Here is a 25,617-nt window from a genome sequence, read left to right as displayed (position 1 = left end):
GCCCTCTAGCTTACATCAGCATTGCTCTGAACCCTCCATCCACAGACGCTGAAATTACGATTCTCAGATATTGTCCCTGAAAGCAGATTGGAACAATAAGGGAAGATTCTAGAATCCATCTCGGCAATTAACTTGAAACAAAAATAAGGCACCACAAACAAAACTTCTGCTGACAGGTCAATTTGGAGCAGTGGTGATAAATGTGAATGTAACCTACTACATTACTCTCTCTAAAACTGTGCATTTCCAACCATGGGGGTATCAGCTATAGGTCTGTTGTATGCATATGCTGTTTAGCTGCCTGAATCCTAACGCTGATGCTCTCTGATAAAACATGCATCTCTCAAAATTACCCAGGCTTTAAACAGGCCCTCACTTATAGTTATCACCATGGATACAGACAGTAGCACAGCTCTCATCGTATATAGTGTTTGAGGCTTGTGAGGCAGGAAGGATATTGTTAAGCATAAACCCAGAAGCATTTTTAGAGCACCCAAGGTAACACTAATCTGATGGTGAGACAGACAGACAGAGAGCGATAGAGAGAGAGCGATAGAGAGAGAGCGATAGAGAGAGAGCGATAGAGAGAGCGATAGAGAGAGAGAGACAAAGAAAGAGAGAGATGAGGGAGAGTAGCAAGAGAGAGTGTCAGAGAGAGACAGAGAGAGGGAGGAAGAGTAGCAAGAGAGAGTGTCAGAGAGAGACAGAGAGAGAGAGAGAGAGGGAGGGAGAGTAGCAAGAGTGTCAGAGAGAGACAGAGAGAGAGAGAGAGAGAGAGAAAGAGAGAGAGAGAGAGGCAGAGAGAGATAGGCAGAGAGAGAGAGGGGGCAGAGAGAGGGAGGGAGGGAGAGTAGCAAGAGAGAGTGTCAGAGAGAGACAGAGAGAGAGAGAGAGGGAGGGAGAGTAGCAAGAGAGTGTCAGAGAGAGACAGAGAGAGAGAGAGAGAGAGAGAAAGAGACAGAGAGAGAGAGAGAGAGAGAGAGGGAGGGAGATAGATAGAAAGAGAGAGAGAGAGAGAGAGGGAGGGAGAGTAGCGAGAGAGAGTGTCAGAGAGAGACAAAGAGAGAGAATAGTTTGGTGTATGGATTTGTTCCAGGGCCATGATCAAAGTTCTGTCAGGCCAGTCGCTTTGTGTCTAATATTAACTGCCCTAAATATAATGCCTCACTGTCATAAGGTCTTACTTATAAATAGATCAACTGGCTGAACAGGCTTCTTTCACAGGAGGGGGAAGAGGGTTTGTTCAGGTAGACGTTGAATTATTATTAAACCGGGTTTGAGGTTTGAGTTCACTTAACAAAGACATGCCAACACTTCCATTAAACGACCTGACAAATATCCGGCCCCAGTGTTTTTTAAATGTATTCTCCCTACCCAGTCCTCCAGAGACAACAATACTGCAAACTAAAACAAATTTCCTGTTTCTGTTCCTTGTGGCATTCATTACTATCTAATAAAGAAGATCCTCTCGGAGCAGCACGCCATTCAGAACTGTCAATAGCACCATGCAGCAGCAGTGACATTAGCCAGTGACAATCAGAATCAGAACCCAGAAAGCACAGTGGAAACAGTAGATCCATTACACGGTGAGTATCAGGACGTAACACGATCACGCAGAACATATTACATCATGCATCTTCTTTCTGTGCTTCTGATTGTGCTGCCAGCCGTCAAGCTGCACCGTAACACTATGACGAAATGATTCGGCACACCAGATAATCTACAACACCATGGTATACTATAAAATCATGCTTGCCGTTGTATCTGGAGGTAATGTATGCTTCGGATTGGAAGGGGCCCTCTCTCATACAAGGATGTTAAACGGATGGATCTCTTTCTTTGGACCAACACCTTTAGAGTACACAAGATAATCTCCAACACTAGGGTATACTATAAAAGAATACTTGGTGTAACCGGAGAGAAAGTGACGGTGATCTCTCGTACCAGGAAGTATAATGGGTGTCTTACTTACTTTGGCCCAAGGATCTGTAGAGTTTATATAAGCAAGGGAGATTGGGAGAATTCTGGCCAAAGTCCCACCCTGGCCCAGTCACACATTGCCCATTTCCTAATTCCTTCTCTGTATAATTGGCTTAATATATCCCTGTCTGGGCTCTCGACACTGGGGTGTGCTGAGTACTCTGTCCTCAATGTCTGACATTCATCACCCATGCCAATATTATAGTCATGTCACTGTTGAGTATTGACAGCGACATGACTATGTCCCCAAAACATGGTTAAATCGCCTGGAGATCTTTCAAAGGCGCCTGGTACATCAACGTCATTATCGAAATCATGATTTCATCTAAGTTCATTTGGACACATATAGATAGCAATCTGAAGATCAGGATCACCTCCCTACAAGAGGGTGAGTGATGGTGACTGATTCTTCTCTCTCAAGGGTGTGCTGTTTGTTCTTTGGCTGTTCCAAGGCTCTGGTCAAAAGTAGTGCACTACATAGGGAATAGTGTGCTATATGGTACGCAAACTTTTTGTTAGCTCCTTGAGGCTGGTGGAGGTGAATGCCTGCCAACATTCCTATGTGCCAGTCCAGTCCAAGGCCTCTAAATTACCATTGGTGAATAGTACTGAGTAGCAGGGCCATGAACACTAAAGGGGAACTAGGAAGAAAAAGAGAGTGGATGAGAAAACACTAAGCCCATTGAAGCACCACCTTTACTGTTCATTGTGGTAGAATAGTCCAGTATCCTTTGACCTGTGATTTTCAGCCAAACCACTAGATAAGTAATACAATAGAGAAATTAATTCAGTTTGGATAACAATAGAACCAATAGGGAAAGTAATATGATTTAGGAGACCCTGTATCTTTGCTCTTGATACTGTATTGTCTTAGAACACACAACATGTGGTCCTCTGTAGCTCAGTTCAATGAGCATGGTGCTTGCAACACCAGGAAAGTGGATTTGATTTCCCGTGACCATCCGTACGTAAAATCTATGCATGCATGAAGTCGTTTTCAAATTAAATTAAAGTGTATTCATCACATACACAGGTTACAGCAGGTGTAAATGATGTAGTGAAATGCTTACTTTGTTTACACCTGCTTTGGTAAAAGCATCTGCTAAATGGCATACCGTATATTATATAGTATTATTATGATTAACAAATTGTAGAACTCAGTGAGTCAGTGGATATGAGCCATTTTTGTGTTTTTGTATTTTGGACACTACATCACTCTTATTCTACACAGAAACAACTAATTTAATCTCATTGTCATACCATGTGGCGAGTGCCATTCCCTGTTCCAATATAGTTAGTAAACAGCTGTTGGGTTCAAAATAGGAGTATGTCTATAGGGAGCAATTACTTAATGATGTGTCCAGAGGGTAGGCCAGAGACAGACAACACAGCTGTACTGGATTAGCTATGCGGAGGACAAGTGCAAACCCAGGCGGCATTAGCACATGAAAGTGTGTTTGTGTGTGCGGTTCATGGTTGCAGTTTATACAAAGACTTGTATATTGCTCGGCATGACCCCCTGGTCGACCTGGTAGCTACTGCGGTGAGACAGGTGATCTCACCAAAAGCACACATACACAAACAATCTCTTGTCAGAGGAACCTGGTTTGGTGTAGATTATCATGTGCTTTCTTTATGCTGAATAAGCCAGATATTTTTGTTGTGAGGGGAGGCCAGAAGCGGGTGTTGACTTTGAAAGTAGGCGGTTCATTCGATTGTTACATGAAGCAGGCCTTTTCAGACAAGCTCCCTAAATAGCCCCTCATATCACTCTTAGATAGCCTGGGATACCAATGCAAGTTGGTGGCGTTGATATTTGGCAGTCTGGGCAATGTACATAGGCTTACGGTACGTGGCCTTCAGATTGCAGGCCTGCTTAAGGGTAGAGAAAAACAACTGACTGCAGTAGGTACTTATCTGTTTCAGCCGTGATGGGCAGCCTAGCTGTGAATTCATATAAGCCAAATAAGCTATATCGCAATCAATAAAAAAAACATATATTCTGGTGCTCCTAGCTTAAATGTTGTGCTCCTAACTTTTTTAAAAGTTGGGAGCACCAGTGCTAACTCAGAATTTTTTTATTTAGAGCCCTACCGATAAATCATACTGTATGTCACAATTATTTAGTAGTACAGACCGCGTGAGACACATTCAGCCATCCCAGTCTAAATGCATGCTTCCTCAGCTATGTTGGGTTGCTGCATATATGGTGCTCAGCATGTATAACTGGAGTAGTGTGGATGTCAGCTCCCACTTAAACAGCCTTTTTAAAAGCTATGGGATTTAGATCGTTAAGCAGGTGGTCGCTGGACTGTCAGGGCCTCAGAGCTAAGAGACGGGGGAAAACGGGAGAAGTGGTGCACTTCTTTAAGTCCAAATGTCGGCTGATTTCAGTTTCTTGACAATGCACAAACAGGGCTATCAAAAGTAAAGACGTGCTAGCTGCATCAGCAGCTTGCCGTTCGGGCTCAGAGTCGGAATGTCAAATTATCACTGTTGTAATACACATCAAGGAATTTCGTCTGACTGAAAGAGAGCTAATTTTAGGCGGTAAATGTATTTGATCTAACCACAGCCTTTAAATTGATGCTTGGGATGGGCGTCATGTAAACTATGCAGAATTAGTGACAATCAAAATCTACACAAGACAAGTCAGGGTGAGCATCATGGTTGTGGAACCAATCAAAGTATGGTCCAGATAGACTGAAATATGGTTCATTCAAATCAGCCTGTAATTGGCTAAAAATAACTATTTCCAATGCTCCTCATTTCACTGCTTTCGCCCACATATCCACTCTCTCAAAGCTATTATATAATCTCTGAAAGCTACGATTATATCATGTAACTGCACCTACCATTATAACCTGGTAATTTACTCTAGATTTACTGGACAATTGTTCTAATGCATGGAGCAGGATGAAGAACAGCTTTGATGCCAGTGTTATGTAATGCATATTTATAGCCAAAATGTTACTGGGGTTTACCGAACCTGCCTCTACATCTGTAGGAAGGGCCACAGCTAGCAACATGCATCTCTGCTTTGCATCAGACCAGTTTACCATTCTGGTATCTGTGACCACACACACACACACACACACACACACACACACACACACACACACACACACACACACACACACACACACACACACACACACACACACACACACACTTTTTATTTATGAGGGGTTCAAACATCCTGAAAGCCTAGCTGGAAGGTGTCCATATACAAACTTTACTTTGTCCCCCGTTACCAAAAAAGTGTCATTGATTTGGCAGTTGTGTATGTAGTACCTCTGTTTTTGACCAGGCCTGTGGATGGACTGGATTGAGCTGATTTGTGGGGAATGGAATTCCAGGTGTAAGGTACGGTTAGCTGGATGACAAGTATTGACAGTAATGCCTGGTAATACCGTTGGAGGATGTCGTCACCCCAGCACAGCAGAACTGGAAAAGCAGAGCTGAGCAGATTAAAAAACCTCCCTCGGCCTCTCGCTATACCTGTACAGCAGCACTGTCATGACGATTTTATGGATTCACAACAGGCCTCACCAACTCTCTCTGCCCACTCGAATCTGCAAGCCCAAGCTTTATTGCCTAAAAGCTGCAACAAAAAACGACTAACAGAACAATCGAAAATTGTAAATAGTTTCTCAGTAGGGGTAGAGGAGGTTAGAGTTGGGGTTGATTTTTGTTGTTATAGCGTCATTTATTTCAGTATTGGTGTTTCCATAAACAGTCATCAATTGTGTTATGATTTGGGAATAACCAAGGGAGTACGACTAACCCCTCTTATTGAAGCCATGAAGTTGGGAATAACATCCCCTATACACTACCTGATGAACTTCACGGTGACTGAGTTAATCGGGAGTTAATCGGGAAGAGTATAGGGGATGTTGTTCCCACTGTGGCTATTAAAACCTACCCAAACCAACATTCGTGGATAGATGGCAGCATTTGCGCAAAACTGAAAACGTGAACCACCGCATTTAACCACGGCAAGGTGACTGGGAATATGGATGAACACAAAAAGTGTAGTTAATCCATCCATAAGGCATGTAACATGTCAGTTAAGAGACAAAGTAGAGTCGCAATTCAACAGCTCAGCCATCAGACTTATGTGACAGGGTCTACAGACAATCACGGATTACAAAGGGAAAACCAGCCATGTCGCGGACACCGTCGTCTTGCTCCTGGTCAAGCTAAACACGTTCTTCGCCCGCTTTGAGGATAACACAGTGCCACCGACACGGCCTCTCCCAAGGACTGTGGGCTCTCGTTCTTGGTGACCGTCGTGAGTAAGACATTTAAGCGTGTTAACCCTCGCAAGGCTGCCGGCCCAGACGGCATCCCTAGCCGTTTCCTCAGAGCATGCGCAGACCAGCTGGCTGGAGTGTTTTTACGGACATATTCTATGTCTCGCTATCACAGTCTGCTGTCCCCACTTGCTTCAAGGTGGCCACAATTGTTCCTGTACCCAAGAAACCAAAGGTAACTGAACTAAATGACTATTGCCACGTAGCACTCACTTCTGTCATCATGAAGTGCTTTGCGAGGCTAGTCAAGGATCATATCAACTCCACCTTTCCTGACAGCATAGACCCAATTCAATTTGTATACCGGCCCAATAGATCTATAGACGATGAATCCCGCCCTATGCAACTGGGTCCTGGACTTCCTGATGCCCCCCCCCCCCCCCCCCCCCCCCCCCCCAGGTGGTGAAGGTAGTAAACAACACCTCCACTACGTTGATCCTCAACACAGGGGCCCCACAAGGATGCGTGCTCAGACCCCTCCTGTACTCCCTGTTCACCCATGACTGCGTGGCCACGCACGCCTCCATCTCAATCATCAAGTTTGTAAACAAAACAACAGTAGTAGGCCTGATTACCAACAATGACGAGACAGCCTACAGGGAGGAGGTGAGGGCCCTGGCGAAGTGGTGCCAGGAAAAAAAACTCTCCATCAACGTCAACAAAACGAAGGAGACAGTAGAGGGAGCACACCCCTATGCACATCGACGGGACCACAGTGGATAAGGTGAAAAGCATCAAGTTCCTTGGCGTACACATCACTGACAATCTGAAATGGTCCACCCAGGAGGTTGAAGAAATTCGGCTTGGCCACTAAGACCCTCACAACATTTTACAGATGCACAATTGAGAGCATTCTTTCGGGCTGTATCACCGCCTGGTATGGCAACTGCACCGCCCACAACCGCAGGGCTCTCCAGAGGGTGATGCGGTCTTAGGGGGCACACTGCCTGCACTCCAAGACACCTACAGCCACTGATGTCACAGGAAGGCCAAAACGATCATCAAGGACATCAACCACCTGAGCCACAGCCTGTTCACCCCGCTATCATCCAGAAGGTGAGGTCAGTACATGTGCATCAAAGCAGGGACTGAGAGACTGAAAAACAGCTTCTATCTCAAGGCCATCAGACTGTTAAATAGCCATCACTAGCCGGCTACCACCGGGTTACTCAACAATTTACCTTGAGGCTGCTGCCCTACTGTATGTACATAGTCATGGAATCACTGGTCACTTTAATAATGGAACACTAGTAACTTTAATAATGTTTACCTACTACTATAAGTTAATGCCGACAGCGGTACCACAGGCTGTTGTTTGCAGAAAGCAATCTTCCTGGTCAATATTTGTGTAAAGATTATTTTTTTTAAGACAATCAAGGTGCCACTAATTGCTTTTATTACACCAGATATATGTACTTGAACCAATTATTTTTTAAACGCACACAGAAGAAGTTATAAGGATAATTGAGTTGCTACCACTAGCCTGCAGTACCCTAGTCGGCCTTCAACTTGAGATACTCAATGAGAGAGTGCAGGTCCATAAAGCAAGATGGCAACACACTAAAATGGCACTTCCTGATCTTCAAATCAGCCACTGAGACTTCACGTAGGAAACAATGGGGTGACGTCATCAAAGGCTTTGTCCATTTTCTATTTACAGTCTATGGGAATAACACCCCCCTCAAAATTAGTAGTTAGTGTGTATTAATAATGGGGGAGAATTGATTAACAAGGGTTGTATGACCATAACTCTAATCCATGTAAACTGAGGATACCGATACCTCTCCTTCTAACACAATGATAGGTAGCCTTTTCACACAAGGAACACAATGAGACATAGAGTAGACAGAGTATTCATCCATGTGAACTGTTAGTGTGTCTAGCACGACCACAGGAGCTGCTCCATCCCAGCAATCTATCATTGGATTACTTCATCTATCGTAACACAAGTCGGTAATCTGATTCCGTTTTACATCACTAAGAACTGTCCAACGATGGAGATCAAATGCATTGTGTGACACCAACCATTCACTCTGCATGTTTTAGTTTAGAACCAAAGACATTTATCTAGATTTGAAGTGAAATAAATGTGACTTCCATGCATTGATTAGATAAATGGCAGATGAACGACTTGAGATTTAATGCATAATGCATATGTGGAAGAGAAAATGTGACTTTAATTTGCACTTTCCTATGTTTTCCATTTGGTGTCTGCATGTTCATAAAGAAGACATCAAGATTATTTTTCCTCCATGAATTCAAGTTGATTTGGTAATGTCCCAATGATCCCTAGTTTAGAGAAACGTATAGGCACTGCTTGGCAAGCTTATCTGATTTATTCTGAAATGTATTTTGCTCTTCAGTAAAATGCTTACTCTGCTTTCCTTTGTAATACCTTTTAGCCAGTAGTTCTGAAAGTAACGTTCAAGAGTAAAAAGTGATCCCCGAAAATTGCGTAATACGTCACATACAGTATGTGCAAATATGTGCACCACGTCATTGCTATCTCTCTCTACTGTGTGTGCGACTTGCTAGCTGTCACTCAAATGGCAAGGGGCTGGATTTCGTGGCTAGTTGAGGTAAGACAGTAATTATGCTCATAGATTATGTATGTATGTGTCACGTTCGTCGTATGAATCGGACCAAGGCGCAGCGTGGTATGCCTACATTCTTATTTATTAAAAGAATGAACACTGAACAAACTAACAAAATAACAAAATGAAATGTGAAGCTATACAAACGAGTGCTGACAGGCAACTACACATAGACAAGAACCCACGAACACCAAAGGGGAAATGGCTACCTAAATATGATCCCCAATCAGAGACAACGGTAAACAGCTGCCTCTGATTGGGAACCACATCAGGCCACCATAGACATAGAAATCACCTAGACCTACAAGAACTCTAGACATACAAAAAACCCTAGACAATAGAAAAACTAACGTACCCACCCTAGTCTCACCCTGACCTAACCAAAATATAAAGAAAACAGAGATATCTCAGGTCAGGGTGTGACAGTATGAACAATAAATTGAAACATCAAGCCCAAAGTGGGAGGTTTAAAAAAAACGTAGTAGGCACCGATGTTCTGGAGCATGTCTTTAAATAAATACTGGGATTTTTTATGTATTTTTCTCCCCTACCTAGATTGAGTGAAGCGGGCTTGACAAAACCTATTCCCCGTCAGGAGACTGAAAAGAAATGGCAGGGGTCCTCAGATCCTCAAAAGGTTCTACAGCTGCACCATCGAGAGCATCCTGACTGGTTGCATCACTGCCTGGTATGGCAACTGCTCGGACCCCCGACCGCAAGGCACTACAGAGGGTAGTGTGAACAACCCAGTACATCACTGGGGCCAAGCTTCCTGCCCTTCCAGGACCTCTATACCAGGCGGTGTCAGAGGAAGGCCTTAAAAATTGTCAAAGACTCCAGCCACCCTAGTCATAGACTGTTCTCTCTGCTACCACACAGCAAACGGTACCGGAGTGCGAAGTCTAGGTCCAAGAGGCTTTTAAACAGCTTTTACCCCCAAGCCATAAGACTTCTGAACATCTAGTCAAATGGCTACCCAGACTATTTGCATTGCTCCCCCCCCCCTCTCCACACCAATGCCACGTTCTGTTGTCATCTATGCATAGTCACTTTAATTAACTCTACCTACATGTACATATTACCTCAACTAACCAGTGCCCCGCACATTGACTCTGTACTGGTCCCGTGTGGCTCAGTTGGTAGAGCATGGCGCTTGTAACGCCAGGGTTGTGGGTTCATTTCCCACGGGGGGACCAGGGTTCACTTCCCACGGGGGGACCAGGATGAATATGTATGACCTTTCCAATTTGTAAGTCGCTCTGGATAAGAGCGTCTGCTAAATGACGTAAATGTAAATGTACCGGCACCCCCCCGGTATATATTGTTATTTTTCTACTGCTGCTATTTAATTACTTGTTACTTTTATCTTTTATTCTTATCCGTATTTTTTTTAAACTAAGTAAGCCTTTCACTGTTGTATTTGGCATGGCATGTGACTAATATTTTTATTTATTTGATTTGATTCGACACCAAAGTTTAACAGAGAGAAATGCTATTTCAGGCTTGGCAGATTTGCAGCACACACTCATGAAGATTCCAGATAGGCATCCTAGGCTGCGTTTACACAGGCAGCCCAATCCTGGTATTTTTCCCAATTATTGTCAAATAGACCAATTTGTGACAAAATGTCAGAATTGGGCAGCCAGGATTTTAAAACTGTTCTCGAAACAAATGAAATACTGTTCTATAGTAAATAGAACAGCATTAAACTGTTAACTAGAACTGTTAAACAAAAATATCTACTGACCGTTTTTGGAGCCATGACTTCAGTTACGTTGGCAATTATTACTAATTAACTGAAAGGTGTGGGGCACTGATTAGACTTGCATTCTGGTATTCATAAAAATATTTCTCATAGCATTCACACTAAACTGCATGTAAATTATATCATGCTTTATAAAGGATCCCATTATAATAAAGTTGTTTTAAGCTTTCAAACATCAAGTTGTGTGTGCATTCATTAAACTGTACTGTAACATTTTAAAATTGCACTGACATTTATATAGGACTAAATACAAAATGTTCCTTGATTACAGTTATTTAGATGGAACAAAAACACAAAATCATTCTGTTAAGCACGAAGGGTGCTCCCACTGTTTAAATAGAGGAAATGTGCATTAAATGGTAAGTATGATGCTAATGTACACTGTAAAAAAACACCCACAAATTCATTTGTTTCAACTAATTATTATTAAGTAACTGGTTCCACAGCTTTTTTTAGTTTACTAAACTTTTCGGTCCAAGTGTTACCTGAAGAAAAAAAAGAGTCGGCCAAAACGTTGGCAAACATTCAGTCAATTTAAAATGATCTCATATGTTAATTCACCTATAAATTATAATTTAGGAATCTTAATTAAAAAAGGCTGTGCAACTGGTTACACATACCGTACTTTTATCATACAATGTTTTCTACGCATATATTTGACACATGTTGACATTGTGCATGTTAATTTATACATTAATGGTGGCGTAACAACAGTGGTGACCCGTCATTCAGGGCAGTTTTGAGGGAGGGGGGGGGGGGGCGTGCCTGTTTTGCATGCTATTGCAAAAACATATATATTTGAGTTAATAAAGCCTCATACAAACATGGTCTCTTTTTTGTTTTCTTAAGTAAGGCCTCTTCAAAATGCAGGTGTTTCAGCCTAGCTCAGAGCTTTCTGTGGTGGTTGGGCAAGCAAGCAGAAAATACAGAGCATTGCGCCGTGATTGGCACAGTGTTCTGTCACTCATGGGTATACTACATCACCGCCAAGTCTAAGGGTAGAGCTCTAAAATTCTAGCCCCTTGGGAGCTGCCATAGAGTTACATAAGAAGTGCCCATCCAAGAAGGCTCAAGGTCATTGGCCTCAGATAAAATTATCACGTTAAATCTACAGTAGCTTTGATTGGACTTTGATTGGACAACATCAAGTCGACAATCTACTGGCAAATCGTTTTTAATCCTTGTCATATGAAGAGAAATTCTAGATCAAATGTATCGGAGCTCATGAGCCACTGGACATAAACATTACACAACAAGTTGGAAATTGCAAATTCAACAATGAATGATTTGGAAGGAATCAGTAGCTAACTGCATGCATTGCAAAGCAATCATTAGCCTGCTATTAGCCTGCTAAGATTAAGGGTCTCTTTTCCTAGTTTAAAATTATAAACATTCAACCTTGGCCATGCTGTCAATGAAGCATGATTTGTGCTGCTCTCAAATCAACTGCTAATTCGGAATTGCAAAATCTGTCTTTAGTTAGTTCAAGACAACTGGGAACTCAGGAAAAATGAGATACGACTGGGAAAATCTATTTTGAACTTTCATCTAACTCGGAATTGTAAAATCGGGAACTTGGGCCTCTTTCTAGAGCTACGACCTGAAGATCGCTGATGTCATCATGATTAAACTTTTTTTTCTGAGGTCCCTGTTGTCTTGAAAGCACCATAAATCCAGAGTAAATCCAGACTTTGATGACAAAGTTTGATGAAAATTTGACCACAAAGACTGCCGTGCCAAATTCCTGTTTAAGTGAGCACAGCTCAACAAGGTGAGTCCAAAAATGTATTGTATGCTTCTGCATAAATGAGATATGTATACTGTAGCTAAGAAAGTAACACTAAATGTATGCTGTGTAGTAAGCTGTTAGCAACACATGTACCTCACCCTTATAATTTAGTCTATTTTCACCTCTTAATTTAGCCTACTGTTCTGACTTGGTGGTGCACATATAGCCTATAACCTGTTTTTGAGAAATGTAATCATCGAATATTGTAAGAGCTTTCATTGTCTGCCCCCTTCACCTATAACTTTTTTGCACTATTGGTTAGAGCCTGTAAGTAAGCATTTCATTGTAAGGTCTACACCTGTTGTATTCAGCGCACGTGACTTATAAACTTTGATTTGATTTGATTTTCAGTTATCCTACGGTTCTGACTTGGTGTACAGGGAGAAAACTGTAAGAACGGACCATTTCTGAATTCTGTCCCTGTACATTTCAAAAGTGCTGAACAAATAGTTATACTGACTACGTCCGTGCTAGCTCGCTCATTAATGTCTTTTTTCAATTACGGATTGCCTCTTATCCGCTTGTCATCCTCTTATGCCATAGTTTGTACATCTTCATTGTCAGTAGAAACTGCATTTCTTTAAGCAAGTCAGCCATAACAGCTATGTTTTTTTAAAGGCAGTAAATGAGGCTGAATGAACTGTTTCGCTGCCAGACAAGGCTCGCTGATAGCCAGGTGTAGCAGTGGTGTAGTTCAATTCATGTATTGTTTAGTGTTGTGTAGTGTAGTGGCTTTGCTGGCAGGTATCCCACATTTGAATTTTTTGGCCCATCAACATTTACCTGCTCAAATCGCCACTGTGTAGCAGGGCTATTGGAATGCTGTGAATTAAGAGTTTGTAAGTTCAAATCCGAGGTGAGGACATGTTGAATATGAATTACTGTATATATGAACACGCACAAGATAATCATGTATGTGAACTTGTTGAAAATATTGTATGTTTTAAGCACTGTGTTTGTGTAACTAGTTCTATAGTCTTTCTTTTTTGGGGGGGGGGGGGGGTTAAGATGCTCAAGTAATCATTTCTAGTTGAATGAACATTATGAGACAATTTGAGCAAACACATAATTTTAAGTTGATGACATGTTTTCTCATGTTGTAGCTAAGTTTGGGCCAACTAAACATATTAAGTTTAGGTAACACTTTGACCGAAAAGTTGAGTAACCAAAAAAAACTGTGGAACCAGTTACTTAATAATAAAGTACTTAGTTGAAACTTTTTTTTACAGAGCACACACACTCACAGCAGTGTGTATTTCCCATTCAACTCCAAGCCAATTTAATTTGGAGTTTTGTCAGTGTACGTATTACTTTTCCCCCCTCAAACATTCATGCAAGGCAAATGCATATCTTATAATGTCCAGGGAATGGGTAGTTGGCCTTCAACTCAGCAAAATAGTCTCTCATTTTTATTTGAGGGTTGAAGAAAGCCTGCAAAAAAATCAATTCGTACCGATGCCAGGGTCTTGGCAGGCAGCAGATCAGCCATTGAGATTCTCATCACATTAGCCCTCAGCAAGTGGCTCCCTGGCCCACTAATATACAAAGAGCACAAGCCCCAGTCAGAATGTACATTTCTAGATGATCTTCTGAATGCTCGCTTGTGGTTATGCATGAGTTGCTTTACTCGAGATAATTCACCCGGCCGATTGTGATGGAACCGATGGCCTCCCGCTTTCTACTAAAGATGTGGAGGCCATTTTGAGTTCTTCTATTTAAAACAGGAAATTATTGGTGATTGAATTCCAGATGTAAAGAGATATCACATGATCTGATCTGGGACAACAAATTGCAGGCTGAGCATCTATTAAGAGCATGTAGGTTACGGTTCAGTTTTGTGTCACACCACTTCCTGAACACATATGTGATTTGTGATTGACGCTTGAATTCTGTCACGACATTCCACTGAGCTAAAGTCACTTAGTACGTATTCATTACCAGAAGTCACCCTGAAGGATTGTAGAGAGATTGAAATGCAGAAAGAATGGACTACAATGTGAATAACTTAATCACAACCAATGTCATGAGGACAATATGAACAGGATTCTAGTGTACAGTATACAGTATATTTAACATCCTGTATACACATGTTACATCCTGTATACACATCTTGCATCCTAAATGGCACCCTATTCCCTTTATAGAGTACTACTTTTGACCACAGCCTCACTTTACTCTGTGCTTATTCATAACCACATGCTGAATGACCATAGGGCGACACAGATAATAGGTTCGTAATGCCGATGGATCTGGGTTTATTTTCCCTTTGACCCTCTACCCTTCCAATTTCACACACTGAAATGGTCCAGGCTTGCTACTCCAACCAATTTCTGTTTAATTTCACCTTTTCGAAACAACCTTGTTCAATTACGGATCACTTAATGGTTTATTTTAATATGCACTTATTTGCAGGATGGCTTTGCATTGCCGGAGGGAGGGGTAACATTAATACTTATTGTGCAATTACTCCATTGACTGGGGCTATGGTAATTCTATCCAGTGTGCATCAGACAGAAGGGAAAGATGATGCACGTTGCTTTCATCTCAGACTCATTATTAAGGACATATCAGGCGGAGGCACACGGCTGTCTATGAAGAGGCTCTTATTTGAAAACGGTCATGGATAATGCACATTATAATTGGCCCCAACACAGGAACAATAAATCTGGATGTGTTAAAGCAAGTGCAGCGGATCACAGGCTTCTTCCTCTGTATGCTGATGGTGGATGTGTGTGTGTTCCTATATGCTGATAATGTCGTAGTTTATGAATAACTTTCCACAGCTCTTATGGAAAATATCCTGTCTGCTCACAACTGTGATTCTATTCTGTGTCTAACTGCCGTCGCAGTTAACTCACAGTGGCAGAGGAGACAGCCTTTGTCTCATGGGAAAATTGATTATGTTTTCTATAGATTCCGCTCTGAAATACACTATATATAATAAGTATGTGGACACCACTTCAAATTTACATTCACATTTAAGTCATTTAGCGAACGCTCTTATCCAGAGCGACTTACAAATTGGAAAGTTAACACATATTCATCCTGGTCCCCACGTGGGAATTGAACCCTGGTCCCCCCGTGGGAAATGAACCCACAACCCTGGCGTTGCAAGCGCCATGCTCTACCAACTGAGCCACACAGGACCACTGAATGAGTGGATTCGGCTATTTCAGCCACACCTGTTGCTGACAGATGTATAAAATTGAGCACACAGCCATGCAATCTCCATAGACAAACATTGGCAGTAGAATGGCCTTATTGAAGAGCTCAGTGACTTTCAACGTGGCACAGTCATCAGATGCCACCTTTCCAACAAGTCGGTACATCAAATTTCTGCCCTGCTTGAGCTGCCCCGGTCTGTAAGTGCTGTTGTGAAGTGGAAACGTCTAGGAGAAACAACGGCTGAGCCGCAAATTGGTAGGTCACACAAGCTCACAGAACGGGACCGTGAGGGCTGAAGTGCGTAGCTCGTAAAAACCGTCTGTCCCCGGTTGCAACACGCACTACCGAGTTCCAAACTGCCACTGGAAGCAACATCAGCAAAAAAATGTTCTTCAGGAGCTTTATGAAATGGGTTTCCATGGCTGAGCAGCCGCACGCACGCAAGCCTAAGATCACCATGTGCAATGCCAAGCGTGGCTGCAGAGGTGGAAAGATGCCGCCGAAGAACATGGCTGACGTTTTACATTCTCCCAACCAATTGTGCTATTTTGTTAGTTTCTTTGCATTTTGTCTAACTTATTTTTTTACTTATTGTGTACATAATGTTGCTGCTACCGTCTCTTATGACCGAAAATAACTTCTGGACATCAGAACAACGATTACTCACAACGGACTGGAAGAAACTTTTTCATTAACGAGTTGACGAGAAGGATATCCTGCTTTGACTGGAACAGGCCCAGATCCCCGCCTTTTGCATGAAGAAAAGATGCAGGAAAAGGGGACGCAGATCGGGCGGCCTTCTGAGAATCCGTAGGTGAGCGAGTAAACTCCCACTGCCTTCCGTTCTTCTTGCTAACGTGCAATCATTGGAAAATATAATGGATGACCTACGATTAAGATTATCCTACCAACGGGACATTAAAAACTGTAACATCTTATGTTTCACCGAGACGTGGCTGAACGACGATACGAACAATATAGAGCTAGCAGGATTTTCCATGCACCGGCAGAACAGCGACGCTACCTCTGGTAAGACGAGGGGTGTGTGTCTATTTGTCAATAACAGCTGGTGCGCAATCTCTAATATTAAAAACGTCTCGAGGTATTGCTCGCCTGAGGTAGAGTACCTTATGATAAGCTGTAGACCACACTATCAACCAAGAGAGTTCTCATCAATGTTATTCGTAGCCGTCTATTTACCACCACAGAACGAAGCTGGCACTAAGACCGCTCTCAACCAACTCTATAAGGCCATAAGCAAAGAAGAAAATGCTCACCCAGAAGCAGCGCTCCTAGTAGCCGGGGACTTTAGTACAGGAAAACTTAAATCAGTTTTACCAACTTTTTACCAGCATGTCACATGAGCAACCAGAGAAAAAAAATAATAGACCGCCTTTATTCCACACACAGAGATGCGTACAAAGCTCTCCCCCATCCTCCATCTGTCAAATCTGACCATAATTCTAACCTCCTGATTCCTGCTTCCAAGCAAAAACTAAAGCAGGAAGTACCAGTGACTCACTCAATACGGAAGTGGTCAGATGACGCGGAAGCTACACTACAGGACTGTTTTGCTAGCACAGACTGGAATATGTTCCGGGATTCATTCAATGGCATTGAGGACTACACCGCCTCAGTCATCAGCTTCATCAATAAGTGCATCACCGCCTGGTATGGCAACTGCACGGCATCTGACCGTAAGGCGATACAGAGGGTAGTGCGTACGGCCCAGTACATCACTGCGGCCAAGCTTCCTGCCATCCAGGACCTATATAATAGGCGGTGTCTGAGGAAAGCCTATACGATTGTCAGAGACTCCAGTCACCCAAGTTATAGTTTGTTTTCTCTGCTACCAAGTCTAGGACCAAAAGGCTCCTCAACAGCTTCTACCCCCAAGCCATAAGACTGCTGAGCAATTAATATAATCACCACCGGACAATTTACATTGACAACCCCCCTCCCTTTTGTACACTGCTACTCGCTGTTTATTATCTTTGCATATGTCATGACTTCCGCCAAAGTTGGTCCCTCTCCTTGTTCGGGCGGCGTTCGGCGATCGACGTCACCGACCTTCTAACCATCGCCGATCCACTTTTCATTTTCCATTGGTTTTGTCTTGTCTTCCATCACAACTGGTTCAAATTACATCAATTACATGTTATGTATTTAACCCTCTGTTCCCCCTCATGTCCTTGTCTGTAATTGTTTGTTGTAGTACGTGTGCACGGTATGCTGGTATGTACCGGGTTTTGTTTGACCCATTTATTTTATTGTTCTGTTGATGGTGGTTTCTGGTTATTAAACACAACCGTTGTAAATCAGTTTCTGCTTTCCTGCGCCTGACTTCTCTGCTGCCAGTAACATCGCATTACAGCATAGTCACTTCACCCCCACCTACATGTACAAATTACCTCAACTAACCTGTACCCCTACACACTGACTCGGTACCGGTGCCCCCTGTATAAAGCCTTGTTCTTGTTATTCTTATTCTTATTGTGTTACTTTTTGTATTACTTTTTATTTTAGTTTACTGGATAAATATGTTCTTCTTTAACTGCACTGTTGGTTAAGGGCTTGTAAGTAAGTATTTCACTGTAAAGTCTACACTTATTGTATTCGGCGCATGTGACAAATACAGTTTGATTTGATTTGTATAGCTCACCGCCATTGGACTCTGAAGCAGTGTAAACGTGTTCTCTGGAGTGATAAATCACAATTCACCATCTGACAGTCTGATGGGTGAATCTGGATTTGGCGGATGCCAGAAGAAGGCTGCATAGCACCAACTGTAAAGTTTGGTGGAGGAGGAATAATGGTCTGTTTTTCATGTTTCGTGCTAGGCCCCTTAGTTCCAGTGAAGGGAAATCTTAATGATACAGCATACACTGACATTGTAGATGATTTTGTGCTTCCTACTTGGTGGCAACAGTTTGGGGAAGGCCCTTTCCTGCTTCAGCATGACAATGCCCCTGTGCAAGCGAAGTTCATACAGAAATAGTTTGTCGAGTGGCCTCCCGAGTGTCATAGCGGTCTAAGGCACTGCATCGCAGTTTGATCCGAGACTGGGAGACCCATGAGGCGGCGCACTATTTGCCCAGTGTGGTCCGGGTTAGGGGAGGGTTTGGCCACCCGGGATTTCCTTGTTCCACCACGCTGTAGCGACTCCTTGTGGCGGGCCGGGCGCCTGCAAGCTGACGTCTGGTCGCCAGCTGGACGGTGTTTCCTCTGACACATTGGTGCAGCTGGCTTCTGGGTTAAGTGAGCAGTGTGTCAAGAAGCAGTGCGGCTTGGCAGGGTCGTGTTTTGGAGAATGCATGGCTCCCGACCTTCGCCTCTCCTTAGTCGGTAGGGGAGTTGCAGCGATGGGACAAGACAAACTACCAATTGGATATCACAAAATAATAATAGTTTGTCGAGATAGGTGTGGAAGAACTTGACTGGCCTGCACATAGCTCTGAGCTCAACCCCATTGAACACCTTTGGGATGAACTGCGAGCCAGGCCTAATTGCCCAACATCAGTGCCTGACCTCACTAATGCCATTGTGGCTGAATGTAAGCAAGTCTCTGCAGCATTGTTCCAACATCTAGTGGAAAGCCTTCTCAGTTGAGCGGAGTCTGTTATAGCAGCAGAGGGGACCAACTCCATATTAATGCCCATGATTTTGGAATGAGATGTGTTCACATACTCTTGGTCATGTAGTGTATGAGTTCTCACATACTGGAAAATGTTACCAATAAACTGTTTGAACATTTTTCAAAATACATAAAACTATCCACTCTGGGACTATCCAGATGATAGGATGGTGTACATAGTCAGAACGCTCTCTTACGGTGTGCAAAACCCTGACAGATACCTGGCCACGCACATGCTTGTACTCCTTGTCTCTCTCTCTCACTCTCTCTCCCTCTCACACCCACACATTTTCTCCCCATCAAAAGGTTACACAAAAACACAAAAGGGACACAGACATGCACACAGAAACTTTCACAGATGAACACCCACAGATGCAAGCGAAACACAACCACATTTGGACAAATGTATTACACATCTGCCATACACACAGCCTACCATCTCTACAGACACACTCCCATATCATTAGCATGCAGCTGTCACTGACATTATGACACACACACACACACACACACACACACACACACACACACACACACACACACACACACACACACACACACACACACACACACACACACACACACACACACACACACGCACACGCACACGCACACGCACACGCACATGCACACACAATAACAGGCCAGGGCATGGACTCTCACCTCTGCAGATGGGCACAGGGAAGTCCCACACGGCACCCTTCTCCGCATTGGTGACACAGGTGAGCTGGGGGTGCCCATCCAGGACGTACCCAGTTACACAGCTGTAGTGGATCTTGTCCCCCACGTTAAAGCGTGTCCCGACCAGGATGCCTTTGGGAGGTACCCCAGGGTTTCCACAGGCACTGATCTGCAGTTCTGATGGGGACAAGAGGGGAGATGCACACATTAAGTACCCGGTTGTGTAAGAAATTAAACATGGTTGGTTTTCTCTGCTTCTCTCCCCCTCCCTCCGTTCTCTCCCTTTATTTATCTTTCTCTCTCTCCTTCTTTCTCTCCCTCCCTCCCTCCTTACCTCGTTCTCTCCCCCTCTTTCTCTCCCCATCCCTCCTTCTTTCTCATGTTTCTCAACTCAACTGAGTATCAAGCCAGGCGGAAAATGGCAGCGGCTCCCTCACTGCCATTACATGCAGTTCAGTGCTGCATTCACATGGAACTTGACTGCACATCTGAAGGTAGGGACACAGTGGAAACAGCCAAGGGCATTCACATTGTGCTGGGTGGGTTGGGTTCAGCTTTAGCTTCATGCTGGGAGAGCAAGACAAGATAACCATATACTGGCTGAGAAAGAAGATACTGTAGAAAAATGAGTAATGTGTGCAGTATTTGAGTGAAGAAAAGAGTCAAAAAGATAGAGAAGATACTGAGACAGGAAGAAGAGATATATATGATTCAGAGAGTTAGAGATAGAGACCGAGAAAGAAAAAGAGTGAGTGAGAGAGAGATGGAAAGATCTAGAGAGAGTGAGAGAGAGAAAGAGAGAGTGAGATATATGTATAGAGAAGAGAGAGACAGAGAAATAGTGAGTGAGAAATATATATATATATATATATAGAGAGAGAGAGAGAGAGAGAGAGAGAGATGGCAAAAGACAGAGAGCGAGAGAGAGAGGATTGTGAGAGTAGACCAATAGAAGTACAGCTATCCATCGCTGGTTGCTCCCATTATATTCCAGTGTGTCAGCCAGCCAACTAATGCTCAGGCGAACAGTTCTCAGTGGATTTGCTGGGGAATGACTCTTATTACCAATAAAACACATTGTGAACACTGGGAATAAGAAAGAGGGGAATAGTAAAAGTGTGTCTGATCATGGAGGATATTATCTTCAAATCAGTCAGAACATACTCGAATCTTCTTGTCTTTGACTTTAGAGCAAGGCTTTGGGGCAAAGAAGAAAGTGCCTGTTCCTTCCCTTCACACTGCCAGTGGGAGGGAACATGGTCTAACCGTTACATGCTCTACTGTGCATGAGTCTTTCTACGTAATACACACAAACACACACACACATACTGTACACACACACACAGTTAGCCGAGGGACACACACAGTGACAGACACGGATGTCTGCAGGTATCGGTGTGCCAACTTTATTAATTTAATTGTGCTAATTACCTTGGTCCTGATGTTGTGAAATAGCCTGAATGAAAACAGACTCATTAGGCTAACAGCCAGCGTGTGTGTCTTCCTTTTTAACAACGGGAGATCATCATTAGTCTCATATACCTAAAGGGTGTGAGTGTGTATGTGCGTGCATCTGAGTGTGTGGGTTAGTGTGTGTGTTGGTTTAGTGGTGGATGGGCTCAAGAGCTCATGGGCATCAGGTAATAACTGCAGCACAATTTACAACACCTCCAATTGTGACCTCTTCTGTTTTATTAGAATGACTACCATTGTTGAATAGGGATATTTATATCATGGTTCTGAATAACTACGATTTTCACTAGTATTATTGATATAATGGATCTAAATGACTACCATTTTAAGCCAGGTTATTGATATCATGGTTCTGAATGACAACCATTGTCTACTAGGGTTATTTATACCATGGTTGTAAAATACTATCATTGTCTACTAGGGATATTTAAATCATTGTTATAAAAGACTACCATTGTCTACTAGGGTTATTGATATCATTCATCTGAATGATTCCCATTGTCTACTAGGGTTATTGACATCATGGTTCTGAATGACTACCATTGTCTACTGGGGTTATTGACACCATGGTCCTGAATGACTACCATTGTCTACTGGGGTTATTGATATCATGGTCCTGAATGACTACCATTGTCTACTGGGGTTATTGACATCATGGTCCTGAATGACTACCATTGTCTACTAGGGTTATTTATACCATGGTTGTAAAATACTACCATTGTCTACTAGGGTTATTTATACCATGGTTGTAAAATACTACCATTGTCTAATAGGGTTATTTATACCATGGTTGTAAAATATTACCATTGTCTACTAGGGTTATTGATATCATAATTCTGAATAACTACCGTTGTCTACTAGGGTTATTAGTATCACGTTCGGAAATATTTATATTGTCTACTAGGGTTATTGATATCATGGTTCTAAATGACTACCATTGTCTACTGGGGTTATTGATATCATGGTTCTGAATGACTACCATTGTCTACTGGGGTTATTGATATCATGGTTCTGAATGACTACCATTGTCTACTGGGGTTATTGATATCATGGTCCTGAATGACTACCATTGTCTACTGGGGTTATTGATATCATGGTTCTGAATGACTACCATTGTCTACTAGGGTTATTTATATCATGGTTCTGAATGACTACCATTGTCTACTGGGGTTATTGATATCATGGTTCTAAATGACTACCATTGTCTACTGGGGTTATTGATATCATGGTTCTGAATGACTACCATTGTCTACTAGGGTTATTTATATCATGGTTCTGAATGACTACCATTGTCTACTAGGGTTATTTATATCATGGTTCTGAATGACTACCATTGTCTACTGGGGTTATTGATATCATGGTTCTAAATGACTACCATTGTCTACTGGGGTTATTGATATCATGGTTCTGAATGACTACCATTGTCTACTAGGGTTATTGATATCATGGTTCTGAATGACTACCATTGTCTACTAGGGTTATTTATATCATGGTTCTGAATGACTACCATTGTCTACTGGGGTTATTGATATCATGGTTCTAAATGACTACCATTGTCTACTGGGGTTATTGATATCATGGTTCTGAATGACTACCATTGTCTACTGGGGTTATTGATATCATGGTTCTGAATGACTACCATTGTCTACTAGGGTTATTGACATCATGGTTCTGAATGACTACCATTGTCTACTAGGGATATTGATACCAAGGTTCTGAATGACTACCATTGTCTACTAGGGATATTGACATCATGGTTCTGAATGACTACCATTGTCTACTAGGGATATTGACATCATGGTTCTGAATGACTACCATTGTCTACTAGGGATATTTACATCATGGTTCTGAATGACTACCATTGTCTACTAGAGATATTGATCATGTTCTGAATAACTCCTATTTTCTAATAGGGTTATTGATATATAATGGTTCTGAGACAGGGGAACATGGACAGGAGCCTTGAGAACGCTATCAGTTAGTCCTTCCCATCGATAGAGATCAATGGTCTATTGAAACCACAGGGATATCAATGGAGAGAAAATGAAAGAAATAAACTGACACAGAGAGGATAAGAGAGAGAGAGAGATAGAGAGGGAAAGAGAGTATGTGGGAAGAGATAGAAATAGAGAGAAATAAATAGAGAAAGAGAGAGAGAGAGAGATAGAGGGGGGGAGAGAGAGAAAACAAAAAAATAACTGACACCTTCGACGTGAGGAAGCAAACGGTCCTCTAGCTCTATGAAGAAGTTAGTGATGCATTTAGTTTATAATTCACAAATAGAAAACCATACACTTGAAGAAAAACTTCAGGTGGGATTTGATAAAGGTCACAAATCTTCTCGTCTGGGTAGATAAACTAGCGTGACAAACAAACGTGCCTGAGAGCTTTAACAGTGGCCCTGCCTCACCTCTGACAACTCACTGTGTGTGTTTGTTTGTGTGTGTGTGTGTGTGTATGTGTGTGTGGGTGTGCGTGCGTGCGTGCGTGCGTGCGTGAGTGAGTGAGTGACGTAGAGACGGGCCTCAGAGCAATTTAAATGAGGAGAAATACAGCGGCCTTTGGGTTTATTCTACAAAATACTATTTTCCAGAGAGCATAATATGAATACTTTCATATTGGATGAGTTATGGGGGACTGTCTGTTCTAGGATCAAAAAGTAAGTCGATGTAAACTTTTCTGTCACATGGAAAGGGGACTTTACATCTGTTAACACAACTTTAGATCATTCACCAGACTATGTGCTATGCAGTGGTGTAAAGTACTAAAGTAAAAGTACTTTAAAGTACTACTTAAGTAATTGTTGGGGGTATCTGTACTTTACTTTACTATTTATATATTTGACTACTTTTACTTTTACTTCACTACATTCCTTAAGATAATATTGTACTTTTTACTGCATACATTTTCCTTGACACCCAAAAGTACTTGTTACATTTTGAATGCTTAGCAGGACAAGAAAATGGTCCAATTCATGCACTTATCAACCTAACATCCCTGTTCATCCCTACTGCCTCTGATCTGGCGGACTCACTAAACACACTGGCTTCATTTGTAAATTATGTCTGAATGTTGGAGTGTGCCTCTGGCTATCCGTACATTTTAAAAACAAGAAAATGGTGCAGTCTGGTTTGCTTAATAAGGAATTTGAAATAATTTATACTTTTAGTAATTACATTTACTTTTGATACTTATATCAAAAGTAGTATATTTTAAAACAAATACTTTTAAATGAAGATCAGTCTTTAGATGGCTAAAAGAAAAGCAATACAACATATACTGTTTACAGGAAACTCACTCTACATCCTTGATGAAGTTGCATGGAAAAAGGAATGGGGTGGTGAAATAATTTTCTATCATGGACAAAGGAACTCAAAAGGTGTGATGATATTAATTAATAAACATTTCGATCTGAATGTGCAAATAGTCAAGAACGATTCGCAAGGAAGGTGGATCTTTTTTAATATGAAAGTGGACGAAAAATGGATTTGGCTCATTAATCTATATGTTCCAAATCAGGATGATCCATACTTCTTCGAAAATATTTATTCCAATTTATTGAATTTACAGGCAACAAATTATCAAACCATTATGGTGGTAGACTAACACAGTGTTAAGAACCTCAATGGACCGTAAAGGAAATAACTCCACAAACTATCATCACCGTGCCCTTAAGGGAATCACAAATATTATGGACACATTAGAAATAGTGGATATTTGGAGACTAAAAAATCCCAACCTAGTGAGATATACATGGAGGAGACTTAATCAAGCTAGTCGTCTTGACTACTTTCTTGTCTCTTTCTCTCTTGAATCAAAGGTTAAAACAGTTTAATAGGAGACAGAATGCGATCGGGTCATCATCTAATTGGCCTTCAAATAACTCTTATAGAATGTTCAAGTGGACAGGGATATTGGACAGTTTATCAAAGTTTACTGGAGGACAATGAATTTTTAACGAAGACAAAATAATTTATAACAGATTTTTTCCAGTATAATATAGGTTCAGCAAATCCCCTTATTGTTTGGGATACCTTTAAATGTACCATCAGAGGTCATTCAATTCAATATTCATCAATAATAAATAAGCAGTGTTTGGCTAAAAAGACAAGACTAACAAGAGAAATCCATGAACTAATAGTACAGGTAGATAGCAATACAAACGATACTACGGAGATACAAAATAAGTTAGAGGAAAAACAAAAAGAACTGGGGGAACT

At 42.1% G+C, this 25,617-nt stretch overlaps 1 protein-coding gene and 1 non-coding gene across 6 annotated transcripts in view; one reads left to right on the top strand and one right to left on the bottom strand.

Moving 5' to 3' along the window:
• LOC129830971 (CUB and sushi domain-containing protein 3-like) overlaps window positions 1–25,617 on the bottom strand; it is a 759,188-nt gene that overhangs the window by 519,993 nt on the left and 213,578 nt on the right. For all 5 annotated transcript variants that reach the window (XM_055893871.1, XM_055893869.1, XM_055893870.1 and 2 more), the window contains exon 4: window positions 19,907–20,101. In XM_055893871.1, the coding sequence (XP_055749846.1) occupies window positions 19,907–20,101 (195 nt within the window). The remainder of the gene's footprint in view (window positions 1–19,906; window positions 20,102–25,617) is intronic.
• Window positions 10,010–10,086, top strand: trnat-ugu (transfer RNA threonine (anticodon UGU)). The gene has a single exon. It is a non-coding gene; the product is annotated as a tRNA-Thr (tRNA).

The sequence above is a fragment of the Salvelinus fontinalis genome, chromosome 32 (assembly GCF_029448725.1).
Source record: "Salvelinus fontinalis isolate EN_2023a chromosome 32, ASM2944872v1, whole genome shotgun sequence".
Lineage (NCBI taxonomy): Eukaryota > Metazoa > Chordata > Actinopteri > Salmoniformes > Salmonidae > Salvelinus > Salvelinus fontinalis.
This window is presented reverse-complemented; position numbering and strand designations above follow the sequence as displayed.